The sequence below is a fragment of the Pongo abelii genome, chromosome 12 (genome assembly GCF_028885655.2).
Source record: "Pongo abelii isolate AG06213 chromosome 12, NHGRI_mPonAbe1-v2.0_pri, whole genome shotgun sequence".
In the NCBI taxonomy this organism is placed as follows: Eukaryota; Metazoa; Chordata; class Mammalia; order Primates; family Hominidae; genus Pongo; species Pongo abelii.
This window is the reverse complement of record NC_071997.2, coordinates 40,726,488-40,740,146: the sequence shown is the minus strand read 5'-3', so window position 1 is coordinate 40,740,146 and position 13,659 is coordinate 40,726,488. Positions and strand designations below refer to the sequence as shown.

The 13,659-nt window shown below is 45.7% G+C and overlaps 1 protein-coding gene across 3 annotated transcripts in view; it reads right to left on the bottom strand.

Annotated features, from left to right (window-relative positions):
• The window catches only part of ACOXL (acyl-CoA oxidase like), a 390,431-nt gene that overhangs the window by 321,130 nt on the left and 55,642 nt on the right, over positions 1-13,659 (bottom strand). For all 3 annotated transcript variants that reach the window (XM_054547920.1, XM_024242376.3, XM_054547921.2), the window contains 4 exons: positions 6,624-6,710; positions 6,191-6,289; positions 1,681-1,795; positions 1,305-1,391 (listed from right to left, as the gene is read on the bottom strand). In XM_054547920.1, coding sequence (XP_054403895.1) covers positions 1,305-1,391; positions 1,681-1,795; positions 6,191-6,289; positions 6,624-6,710 — 388 coding nt within the window. The remainder of the gene's footprint in view (positions 1-1,304; positions 1,392-1,680; positions 1,796-6,190; positions 6,290-6,623; positions 6,711-13,659) is intronic.

Genomic DNA, 13,659 nt, shown 5'->3' with positions numbered 1-13,659 from the left:
AAAAAAAATTCATGTATCGAAGCCCTAATCCTTATACCTGTGTATGTGACCTTATTTGAAGATAGTCTTTACAGATGTGATCAAATTAAAATGAGGTCATTGGGGTAGGTTCTAATCTAAATGACTTCTGTCCTCTATAAGATGTGGCAATTTGGAGACAGACATGAACACAGGGAGAACACCAGGTTAACATGAAGACAACCATTTACAAGCCAAAGAGAGAGTCCTAGAACAAATCTTTCCCTCACTGTGTCTGGAGTTGGTTCCTGCTGGTGGATTAGTGGTCTTGCTGACTTCAGGAATGAAGCAGCAGACCTTCATGGTGAGTGTTACAGCTATTAAAGGTGGCACAGACCCAAAGAGTGAGCAGCATCAAGATTTATTGTGAAGAGTGAAAGAACAAAGCTTCCACAGCATGTAATGTGGGTTGCCACTGCTGGCTGGGGTGGCTGGCTTTTCTTCCCATATTTGTCCCCACCCATGTTCCGTTTCTGTCCTATCAGAGTGCCCTTTTTACAATCCTCCCCACGATTGGCTACTTTTAGACTCCTGCTGATTGGTGCATTTTAGAGAGCGCTGATTGGTGCGTTTTACAGAGCACTGATTGGTGCATTTTAGAATCCCCTCGCTAGCTACAGAGCACTGATTGGTACGTTTTACAATCCTAGCTACAGAGTGCTGATTGGTGCATTTTACAATCCTCTTGTAAGACGGAAAAGTTCTCCAAGTCCCCACTGGAACCAGGAAGTTCAGCTGGCTTCACCTCTCATCACCACTCTTAGAAGGAACCAACATTGCTGATACCGTCATCTTGGACTTCTAGCCTGCAGAACTGTGAGACAATACACTTCTGTTGTTTAAGCCCCACAGTTAGTGGTATGGCAGCCCTAGCAAACTAGGGCACTGAGTCAGTCCTCAGGACTCATTAAGGGCCTCAAGAGCACAGACAGCAGACAGGTGGCCAGGGGTGCAAAGAAGAGAGCTGCAGCCTGCCCCCTGAGAGCCCCCAAGTCTCAGATGAGAGAAGACAAAACAGCACTGTAGGCAAAACTACCTCATTACTGGGAAATTTGGGAAGCTGGAAAAAACTGAAACCAATGCACATTCATAAACGGCAATCTACAACATTCCTGAACAGTTCTACATAAAAGACTTCATGAGGCTTCAAAATTCGGACATCTTCTCTGGGGAAGTTTTCTCCACCCTCACTGTTTCGGTAATGTAAAGTAGGTTAGATTCTCCTTGAGTCGGGTGGGGAGCAGGTAGGAAGAGTGAGCACAGGAGAAGAGCACCTGGAGACTCACCCTCCTTGTACATCATATCAATAGCTGTCACTCCTGGGTACAAGCTTCCGTTTTCATCCCGGACAGGAACGATGAAACAATGGGGCCCTAAGGAAGGCATCGAGATCATTATTAAGCTCTCCTTCCTATAGCTTTACTCATTTCCTGGAATGGTATAACATTTCTATGATCCTCAAACTCATTCAGTTCTACAACTGTGCACCATGCATGAAAGCATATAATGTCAAAATGTAATGATAAATTTCTTCATGCATATTAGGAGATAAAGTTAGTACTGAATTATTTACAAGATAAAAGCAGCTCTGTGAAATGGGTTTTCACTGGTAAATAGTACTAATGAAGATAATTATTCTAGTTGTCTGTGTTGGTAACAAACCTTGAGATCTTCCATCTATGATGAGCTGGGCCAAGACAGCTGCGTAATTCCTGTACATGGCGTTTCCAATATACATCTTCTCCGCATTTTCACATGGTGTGTCAATTACAAACTCCTACACAGAAACAGCAGAGCAACAGTGTTTCCCTTCCCATGGCTCATTTCAACTCCCTGGCTCAAAGCAATGAATACTGTAATCCCAGCACTTTGGGGGACAGAGGTGGGTGGATCACGAGGTCAGGAGATCAAGACCATCCTGGCTAACACGGTGAAACCCCATCTCTACTAAAAATACAAAAAATTAGCCAGGCATGGTGGCGGCTGCCTGTAGTCCCAGCTACTCGGGAGGCTGAGGCGGGAGAATGACGTGAACCCGGGAGGCAGAGCTTGCAGTGAGCCGTGATTGCGCCACTGCATTCCAGCCTGGGCGACACAGCGAGACTCCATCTCAAAAAAAAAAAAAAGCAATGAACATTGTGAAAAACAGACCCACACAGTGCAGAGTTCTGTTTCCAGGGGATTTCACAGCAAAAGAGAAGACAATGGGAAGGTCACCTGGCTCCACATCTTGAAACCAACATGACTGTGCTATCACCTCAATTCATTTATTTCACCTCCACCTCAGCTTTGAAAATGACTGGAGATTAAAGTGATTTTTCAAGGAATAATCCAATCCAGAAAATAAGTTGCCAATTTTCAATCTTTAAAAGGTGTTTCTTCTCTCCCTCCCAGTCTCTCCTCTTTATAATGCCAGGCTGACATGTATGCTGTTTGGCTGAGCCTGCCTGGCTTTAATGTATAAAGGCTTTCTTCAATTATCTCTCTAGACTACTTCGTAGCAAAGTTTTGACCTTTAACTCATCCAACACCAAAACCTCTAAAAGCCCTGGTGGTATATGCTCAGCTGTCCACACCCCTCATCTCCAAATATCCCATCTGCAAGATTTCTAAGAAAGGATGGAATATCCAATGATCTGGGCCCTTAGATGGCTTGTCCCAGGGTCCACATCTGTGAGTCACATTTTGTCTGCTGGTGTTCACTCCTTCTGGGCAAATCACTGGGTTCCTCGCTGTTTCCCAGGCCCTGAACCTTCCGCCTCCATGACGTGGGTCTTGGTTTAAATGAAAGCCAAGTAATTGAAGGCCAAAACTGTATGCTTGGATAAAGCAAGACTGATAGACAGCCATGACCTATTCCCACCACTGCTTAGAGTATCAGCCCAAACAATTTTTATTTTTATAAAAAGAAATCCCTCATTTTAGCCTTTGAAAATGTCTATTTCCCTGATCAATGAATATACTAAAGTTTCCCAAAAGAGGTTCATATGTTCAAGCTCCTAAAACGGAAGAACTTGTAAATGAGTCTCTTTCTTAGGAGGGAAAAATCTTAGAATGTACCATGCAGTTTGTCTCTGAATATGTCCAAGGATTCCAGCTCAAAACAGTCTGAAACTAACACTGGTCATGAAGAAGCAGGAAGAAAACGCAGGGGTTTTGTTCTCAGGCTTAGCTCAAAACTCCGTCTTCTCTTTCCTACTAAATCTCCCCTCACTTCTTGGCTCTCCCCAGTCTCCACTGCCACCTGGGTTACCTTTAAGCCTCTTGCCAAAAAGGAACTGGCCCCGGTGCCAGATCTGAATACAGGGCACGTGGGGCAAGTTGGGAGCCCACGAGAAATGGCAGAGGGTGGAACTGCACATTTAATTGGAGTTGACAGTATTGAAGATGTGACTGAACTAAACCAACAAGCTATTGATCATGCAAAGATTATCTCAGATTTCAGACTATAAAGTATATAGACAACACTTTCCCGCTGGCCAAGAAATACAGTCTTGAAGCCTAAGAAAACATTCTCTGACATATGTTTGCACAGGGAAACTTTTAACATGTGCAAGAGCTTTTCAGAAACATAAACGGACATGCTGGATCTTTTTAGAGAAGTCTCTGGAGGCCACCCTTGTCTTATCAGGGCAGCCAGGGCTTCTCAAGGAGAGGCATTGCTTGAGGCTGAGTGCAATGAAAAATAACAACAACAAAATACAACCCATGTAGGTGGGGGCATGCTTACACTCAGGGTAAGAAAGTGAAGTGGCAGAGGAAACACTGGCCTGGCAGAAACAATCTGGTGGGGTGGGGAAGGGGGCAGGAGGCACCCGTCCCCATAAACATTTGCTACACTCTGGGAAAGGAGGTTTGTCACTTCTGGCAAAATGCTTGATTTGGAAAGTGTGCATCAGCCAAAACTCTGGCGTTAAAGCTGCATCTAAATAACACACACCATTGTGTTAGTTTCTGTAATAATTATGTGTTTGAAGGCCAGCAAAATGGTCAGTGTTGTAGGAGCTAAAAATGCTGCCTTTGGCCAGAGAGTTCATAACTTCATTTATTTTTGCTATTTAGAATGAAGTATAAAAATAAAACTCTCTCTTATCTCTTAACTATCCATACCACTACCCAATGTAAAACAACTAACCCACAGGAATGAATAACCAAAACATGTAAGAGATTTAAATGGTCCTTGGGGAGAGAACACTTATTTAATAACCTCTAGCATTTTGAAAGGGAAATGAAGGGGAAAACACAGAAAACAGTGAAGGGAGAAATCCATTCCTGCTATGTCAGTTCTCGGTGGTATGAGTTTATGATGGGATTGTTCTCTCTCCCAGCCCCACGGGAGACAGTGTTCACCAGAGGCCCCTCGTCATTATGATTGCAACTTTGCAGGTCCCCTATCAGACAGTGGCAGCTGCTGAGGCACGCCAGGTAGCTAAGTCATTTATGCTGTTTGGGGAAAATGGGACCAACACAGGAAATTATTTTTGTAAAAAAGTAATAATTGTAAGAAGAAACAAATAAATAAGAGCTGTGGGTGTTTTCCCCCCATCAACAACAGCAAGGTGACCTCAATACCATGGCTTCAGGAGAGGAAAAAAATCGGCCGGCCAAAAGCCAAAGGATGTTAGGTCAGCATGCCACCACTGGCAGAAAAGCCAAGCTGCTGAGGGCAGTCTCACCCGAACCTAACTCACTCATTAACTGCATAGCCAGAGTCAGCTGCTTAACCTCCGTGAGCCTCCATTTCCCCATCTGTAAAGTAGGGACAATAATACATTTTTATAAGATTACAGAACATTTGAAATGATGTTACAAGTAGACTGCTTAGCCTGGTACATGGCACACCCATGCTTAGTTAAAAGGACCAGTTTAATGTTGCATTTCTGGGGCTGTTGCTGGGAGGAAACATAGAATACTACACAGAGAGAGTTTGATACAGAGCATGGCACTTTGCGAGTGGTCAGTATAGGGTAGTGCTTATTCTTGTTCTTACTATGATCTTGGACATCATTTGCTGCTGGAGAGAACTAACATCAGGGCAGGAGGAAAAGCAGGGCATCCTCCAATACACCACGCCCCTGCATCTGTCATTCCAGACACTGGCCACCTCCAACCAGCATTCCTGGGTCAGGAAACCCCACTAACAAAAATCCACCCACTCAAGGACAAACTGCAAAAATAAAGAATAGACGAAGCGGAGCAGCCACACGGCCAGGCAGCACCTGCAGCCACGCTCGGGCACATGCTTGCACACACTGACTGACATAGCTTCATTTCTAGAAAGAACCTCAACATTTGTTTATCCCTTTGTAGTTCTTAGGAACACCCAATATCAAGCAAGAAACTATAAAGGAGAGTGAGATAAATACACAGTTGCTTTCTTTTTTGGTGGGGGACGGGGGCGGGGTGCATGTAGGAGTTAAAGAGATGGGCATGAGGATTACAAAGCAGCGTCCCCAGGGCATGTTATGACCCACTATGGACAGAGATAGCAATGTAGAGAGACTCAGCCAACATCTTTTTAGTTAGCAAGAAGGGAATGGAAAGGAAGAAAAACAGAGAAGAAAAAGAAAGGAAAAGGAAGACAAAGAAAAGAATGAAAAGGAAAAACCTCAGCATTGACCACATACAGTAAAGATAGAAGAGTCAGATTGTTTGGTGACTGTTGTCAGTCACCAAACTGACACTCTTGTTTCTGTTGTCATGTAAAATGTCAGTGCAGGTCACGGTGAGGGACAGCGCATGATCCCAGTACAGAAGACTCAGCTCCTGATAAGGTGGCCCCAGCACAGTGCCCTCCTGACACAGGGCACAATGGAGAGGACCAACAAAGGCATGTCCTCCAGTCCGTTCCTGCTACTGCTAGGAATGACAACAAAATGGCTTTAGTGTTCTCTTGGAGTTATGACAAGGGATTAAATTCACAAGTGCACATAAAGTGCTTGAAGCAGTGTCCAGTGCCTCAAAGGCACCATATACATGTTGGCTGGTGTTGGGTTCATGAAGGCTGAGCACATATCCACCTCTATTAAAACACTTAGGCATTTGATCTGAATCTCAGCTCCCTGGGCCGGAGAGCACACACAGAGGGTGTGAAGCTGGACACAGAAAGGAGATCTGTTTCTGTCCAGGTTTCCTGCTCCCCTGCACGGCAGGAGAAGGACAGATTCCTCACCTGGGCAGAGAGGTCAAAGGTGGCTTCGGTCTGGATCCCTCTCATGTTGCTCCCACGGCCCCTCTCGGTCATTGCAAACATCCCAGTGTATTTCTGCTCCTGGAGTTTACCAGACGTTAGAAGGGAATTAGCTGGTCAGGCAGTTGCTCCAAATGCAGACCCCTCGGACCATTAAGAATGGTGGTGAGAGAGGGACAGGTGGGTTGGAGAAAATTATAAAAATGCAGTCTGATGACAGCGAATGTGAGCTTAATAACATGACAGGCTCAATGCAATATAAAAAAGATAGTCTTGGAATTCTCATTCTCAACAAGATTTTTGCTGATACAAATTCCTTTTTATTTTTCTTCAAACACATACACACATGCATATCTATCTACTATAGATTTTTAAGGCTCTCCATAGAAGACCAATGTTGAGGAAAATACCATACCTGGAGTGGCTGAAACCACTTAGTAACATGTTCAGGGCTTCCAAGATTCCTGATAGCACCACCAAATAGCCAATAAATTATTCCACACTGGAAACAAGGACAATACAAACCATCATTAGCAAGAGTCTAAAGACAAATCCACGGCCAAACTCCAATCAGGGAGCAGCTATTCAGCCCCCTGTGCTTTACCTAAGCCCTGCAAGTGGCATGCTTCTTTGCCCTTCCTCTTCACTGCCTGGTGAGCTCCAGTTTCTCTCTGCAGACATGGCTCATGAGTCACTCAGGACTGACACAGAAAGTCAGTCCTCCATCCTCAGGCCTCCCAGATCCCCCCAAAAAATGAATGCTCTGAAAGCTCATTCTGCTTTGTCCTCTCAAGATCTAGCTTAGGGCCTGATGCAGAAGACATGTAACAAAGTGTGTGTGCAATGACCCTCGATGCTGACCCCTGTCTGTGGAGGTGAGTCCTGTCATGAGAAACAGTGTTTCCTTACAGGAAGGTGGATGGAAGAGGCAATGCTGCAAAAGGAGCAAGCATGCAGCTTGGGATGAGCGCCCTGGGTTTCAATCCCAGTTCAGCTACCCACCGGCTGCAGGATCTTGGACAAATGACATTGTAGCCTCAGCTTCCTCATCTGATAAATGAATGGTGAGAGTACCCACTTACTGAGCTACTGAGCTTACCAGCTCACTGACTCTCACAACAACCCTGGAGAGAAAGCATCATCATCCCCATTTAACACGGGAAATTGGGATTCATAGAGGGAAAGTGTCTCACCCACAACCTGAGAAAGTGGGAAGGGCTGAGGCTGAAACCCAAGCTACCTAATGCCTTATAGTACTTCATATAGTGGCCATGAGGATTCAGTGGGAGTCAACCACCAAGGCTTTGCTTGGTCTTTTGTGGGTTTTTTGTTTTTCTTAAGAGACAGGGTCTCACTCTTTCACCCAGGCTGGAGGACAGTGGCATGATCATAGCTCACTGCATTGTCAAATTCTCAGGCTCAAGCGATCCTCCTGACTCAGCCTCCTGAGGAGCTGCGACTAGGGACTACAGGCACACACTACCACACCTGGCTAAGTTTTTTTATTTTTAGTAGAGATGAGGTCTTGCTATGTTGCCCAGGCTGATCTCAAACTACTGAGCTCAAGCAATCCTCCCACCTTGGCCTCCTGAAGTGCTGGGATTACAGGCATGAGCCACCATGCCCGTCTTTTGTAAACCCTGGAAAAGTGTCGCTGACAAAGAGGAGGAGGAAGAGAAAGAGGATGAGGATGAGAAGGAGAAGAAACAGGAAGAGGAAGAGTGGCTTGAGCAGGGCCATTTGGAGGGAGCAGGGTGACTGACTGCAAAGACAGAACTTGAATGCAGGGACATTTGCTATGCCTGCAGCTCAGAGTTCCTCCCCCTCCTAGCTATACAACCCCAATTTTCATCTGGGGAGCCCTCCTCCCCTAGAATCTGTTCAAGTGGTTTGTGGGTGATGTTGACCCCACCCCATCCCAGCTTTAGGATGAGTTGGGAGCCCAGGACTGGCTGATCTGGCCAGACAATGGCTCTCAGGATGGATTCATGATCTGGGTGTGTCCATTTGGAGTGGAAGCCAGGACACAAGGCTAAGCTATTGTGGAAGAGAAGCTCTCTTTTGTGAGGCTATGAAATCTGGAGGGACGGAAGCCTGGGGACATGTAGCCATGAGCTAGGGAATGAAGCCAATGTATGAGGACCAGGTTGGGGGAAGGAGGCAGAGGTGAGAGATGGGAGAGACCAGGTCCTGCACACCCAGACCTGAAGCCTGCTGCACCCTAGACTCCTGAATTACAGCAGCCAATAAGTGCCTTTTTTGCTTAGGCAAGTTTAGAGTCGACTTTTTTCCTGGGGTCACTGCATCTGGATGAGCTCTCTGTTCATATCCCATGTGTATGAACAACCTGGTATTAACTCTGTGAAATGGTACTTGACCAACTCTAGCAGCTCGGACCAGCTAAGACACTCTGGCATCAGGACAGATGAATTTCACTAATCACATCTGACATGTGAATGCTTTTCATTTGGAGAATCATAAAGTATCCTGGGAAGATGATTCACACCCTGAAGACTCAACTCACTTCTCTACAGAATCATCGCGGGCACTGTAAATTGCATTACTAATTCCAACATGGGAAATGGAAGCAACCCAAATGGTACGTGTTTTTTCCCTAAACCAACTTGGGAGTTAAGTTTAAAAAAATATTTTTCTAAAACTAAAACAAGTTAGGTTTTCCACCTCTAAATCTCTTTGGCTGGTGCCTAATGCACTCCTGACAATAAATTCCTCTTCTAGGTTTTAAATCCTTTCCTCCTCTTTAGGAAGAGGAAAAAAAACCTAGAGTGTTTTATCCACATTTTGAAAGCGCCATTCACTAAATGTCTTAGTAGGCACCCTGGGCTGTGGAAGTGAACCTGTAAGTTTGCAGGAAACTGCAGCAGTTGACAGAGGCAGTGTCTGTATGACCTCAATCCACACAGTCAAGTAAAGCGTGGGGTTCGTTTCCCACAAAAGCCACATTCTCTGAAGGGCAGCTATTCCAACCAAGCTGGGCCAAATGCAGGTGGAGCTCCTGGGGACTGGAAGTGGAGGGCTCCCTGGCCTGACATGCTTTCAGCAGGTGCCTTCTGGGAGGGGCATGGGCCCCAGCCCACAGGCCAGGAAGGAGGCAGACAGGGAAGTGGGGAAGTAGAGGGATTCAGGGTAGATTCTGGAGACAGAGTTGTTGGGATGGATTTGGGAGAAGGAAAAAGAGGACTCCGGGAGACACCTGGGTGTGTGGCCTGAGTTTCCAAGAAGTGGAGACCCACTGATTGCAGTGGAACAGCTTGGAGGAGGGGCTGGGAGGAGCCAGGAGGAGGGTATGGACTCCTTAAAACAGAAATGCTGAGGCTAATGGGAGGCAGGCATCAACTGATCACGTGGGAGTGTCACAGAGTGTCCTCCGAGAGGACACTGTGGCTCTCCTGTCAGACTACCCAGCGTCCTGCCCCTGGAAGACCTCAGCGAACAGGTCACAGAGAGGACCATTTGCTCTGAGAGAGACTGCAAAAAGCAGTGGTAAGAGAGAAAAAGTAGAGTTGGTTGGGGGATACCTAATGAAAACTCAAACTTCAAACATGCACCCACCTTGCTTGAGAAAGCCTCCTCTCTCTTTTCTCACTTATCAGGAGAAGAAAAAGGACAGCTATGACATCGAGCACATGAGGTAATGATCACAACATGCCCAATGAGGGTCGGCAGCTTCCAGAGGCCACAGTGCAAGACAGCTGAGGGCTGGGAGGTGTAGCCAGGACAGGTCACAGGGACCAAAGGATGGGGCTATGGCGGGGCTTCTTAGCTTCTAAAGACTAAAAGGAGACATCCTGAAGTGGAAGGGAAATCTGGTGGGTTAGAGCTGGGAAGGCAGGCTGGTATCACCTCAACCCACCAGCGGAGCCACTACCTGGAAGACTGTGGGGCTGGGCCCCCAGCCACGTCCCAGGAGGTTACAGTCCCCACCACTTATGGAGATCCTGCTACCTGCCAGGTTTGGCACAGGGATCCTTGTAGGCATTACTGATTTAAATCTACACACAGCCTGTGAATGGGCTTTAGCAATGCCATCTTTAGAGAGGAGAAAGCTAAGGTACATATGTACGAAGGAACATGCCAAAAGTGTGGCTGGGAAGTCCTAGAGGTAGCATGTACAACTCTGTTGTTCTGAGTGTGCCCCTGTCCCAGTGGACCAGTGAGGTCTGTCCCATGGGCGGGAAGCCTGCTGGCTCCCCGGCTGCAATAGGCCAGGCCATTTCTATACAACAGCCCAACAAGGGTCTCCTAAAGAGACTTCAAGTATATTCAGGATTTCCTAATTCCAAGAGCAAATTTCCACAAATAGAAAACTGGAAGTGTTTTTTGAGACAATGGGGACTCCAGAAATGGACTGAATTTTGTCCTCGCAAAATTCATATGTTGAAGCCCTGCCCCCTGTGTGATAGTATTTGGAGATGGAAACTTTGGGCAATGATCAAGGTTAGATGAGCTCATGAGGGTGGGACTCCAATAATGGGATTGGTGCCCTTAAAGAAGACGAAAAAAAGAAGCACCTCTCTTCACCAATGAAGACACAATGAGATGGTGGCTGTCTGCAAGCCAGGAAAAGAGCCCTCACTGGAACCTGACCATGCTGGCACCATGATCTTAGACTTTACAGCCTCCAGAAAGGTGGGAAAATAAATTTCTGCTGTTTAACTCATCCAGCCCATGGTATTTTGTTATAGCAGTCCAAGCAGGCTAAGACAGATAGTAGGATGGTTCAAATAAAGGAAAATAGAACAGCCATGGAGAAGCAGAAAAGGAAGCACGTCTCATTTCTTTCAGCTTTAGTTAGAGTCCTTCCAGATTGCACCCATGTTTTTGGCAGGAAACTTGGGCTGGCTCACAAGCTAGAGTGGGGATTCAAAGCACCAATAAAGACAATCTTTTTCCCTTGCACTTTGCTAGTATGCCTACCCCTGTCGCTGTACGCCACTCTCAGAGCCAGCCCCCAGCCCTGCCAGCACTTGGCTATGTGAGTACAAATGAGTTTGTCCAAGGTGCTCAGGGAAATGCAAAGCCACTGGATAAACAGACCTGGAGAGAGAGAGAAAAGGGACTTGAACATGCAGGGCACAGCCGATTTTGATGAATTGATGCTGATGTCCCTTCCTCAGGTTGACAGCCAGCTCCTGTGAAAGGCAGGGACCACCAGCGGCTCTTGAGCTGGCAGGGGGATCTGGAGAACCCCTGACTGACCCAGAGCTCACAGGAACTGTGCCCAGCACACCACATGCCCTCCTGGCATCTCCTCTACCACCAATAGAAAAGACAGCCATGGTCCTCCTGGTCAGGACTTGGGGGCTGCGCAATCTATAGGTTCCTCTATTTGTCTAAAATTTCCAAGCTCCAGGAAAAAAAAAAAATCTCCCACAATTACTGATGTGTGGGACAGCATAGTTAATAATAATTTTTAATTGTCATTTTTATTTCTGGTAAAATATATATAGCATAAAGTTTGCCATTTTAGCCACTTTTAGGCATACAATTCAGTGGCATGAAGTACAGTCATAATGTTGTACAACCATCACCACTATTTCCAAAACTTTTTCATCATCCCAAACAAAAACTCTGTACCCATTAAGCAATAACTCCCATTCTCCCCTCCCTCCAACCTCTTGTTACCTCTAATCTACCTTCTGTCTTTATGAATTTGTCTATTTTAGATATTTTATATATGCAGACTCATATAATATTTGTCCTTTTATGTCTGGCTTACTTCACTTAATAATTTCAAGGTTCATCCACATGGTGGCATGTGTCGGAACTTCATTATTTTTTGTGGCTGAACAATATTCCATTTTGTGTATATACCACATTTTGTTTACCCACTCCTCTGTTGATGGAAATGTGGCTTGTTTCCAGCTTTTAGCTACTGTGAATCATGCTGCAATGAACATTGGCACACAAGTATCTATTTCAGTCCCTACTTTCAATTATTTGGGGTATATATCCAGTTAGTGGAATGCTGGGCTGTATGGTAATTTTTATGTCCTACTTTTTGAGAAACAACCATATCGTTTTGATTTTATATATCTATTTAATACTCAAGTATTGACACCTATTATGTACCAAGAATGCAGGGGTTATAGTTTTCAAGGAGTTTTCCCTCTCGTGGTAGTAAGAGACATAAAGTAATTCCATGAATAAATATATAGATTCAAAATGGGTACATGTTATGGCAGAAAACTATAAGTAGCAAAGACAGGTGACAGCGAGTAGATGGGACTCAAGTTGAAGGCTTGAGGGGGCATCCCTGTGGGAAGGACACGTTAGCTGGGACATGAAGAATGAATAGGTGTCACCCAGGAGAAGGAGGGGAAAGACCAAGCTAGGGCTAGGAGCAAGTGGTCCAAAGGTGGGTAAAAGGAACCAGAAGAAGGGAAGAGTGGAACAGACGTGACCAGGGCCACATCTGCAAGGACCCATGGGCAACATCAAGGATTAGAGGATGTTTCTAAAGCATAATGGGAAGGAAGGGGTTTTAAGCAGGAGAGTGGAGTGATCAGAGAAGTATTTCTTTTTCTTCTTTTTTTTTTTTTTTTTTTTTTTGAGACGGAGTCTCACTCTGTCACCCAGGCTGGAGTGCAGTGGTCCTATCTCAGCTCACTGCAAGCTCCGCCTCCCGGGTCCACGCCATTCTCCTGCCTCAGCCTCCCGAGTAGCTGGGACTACAGGCGCCTGCCACCACACCCGGCTAATTTTTTGTATTTTTAGTGGAGACGGGGTTTCACCGTGTTAGCCAGGATGGTCTCGATCTCCTGACCTTGTGATCCGCCCCCCTCAGCCTCCCAAAGTGCTGGGATTACAAGCGTGAGCCACCGCGCCCGGCCTCAGAGAAGTATTTGAAAGGACTTTTTCTTTAAGTCCATGCCAGTTTCCTTCTAGGATACTCAGGAGTTTTCAGAAAAAAATTTTATTATGGAAAAATTCAATAAAATAGAAGCATCTAATGAACTCAAGGATGGTCAGCTCATGGCCCATTTTCCTTCATCTCCCTCCCGCCACCACCCCCACCTACTTTCCCTTCCTACACCCCAGGTTATCTTGATGTTTATCCCTGACATCATATCATGTCTTCCCTGAATATTTCCAATACATATGTAAAAGATACAATTCTTTTTAAAAGCATAGCCCTAAAACCATTATCCCATCTAAAAATATAATGATCATTCTCTAATACATCAGATGTCCAATGCTCAGATTTCCCCAACTGATACATAATTTTTCATTACAAATAGTTTGTTTGAACCAGGATGTAAATAAGACACACATATTGCAATTGGTTAAAATGCTTCTTAAGTCTGCTTTATGCCACAGGCAGCCCCTTCCCTCATTCATTCAGACGATCCCTGTGAAACTCCATGGACTAGGCTCAGTGTAAGACCCTGGAGACCAGAGGAGAGGGCTCCCCACCCAGAGAGCTGCCA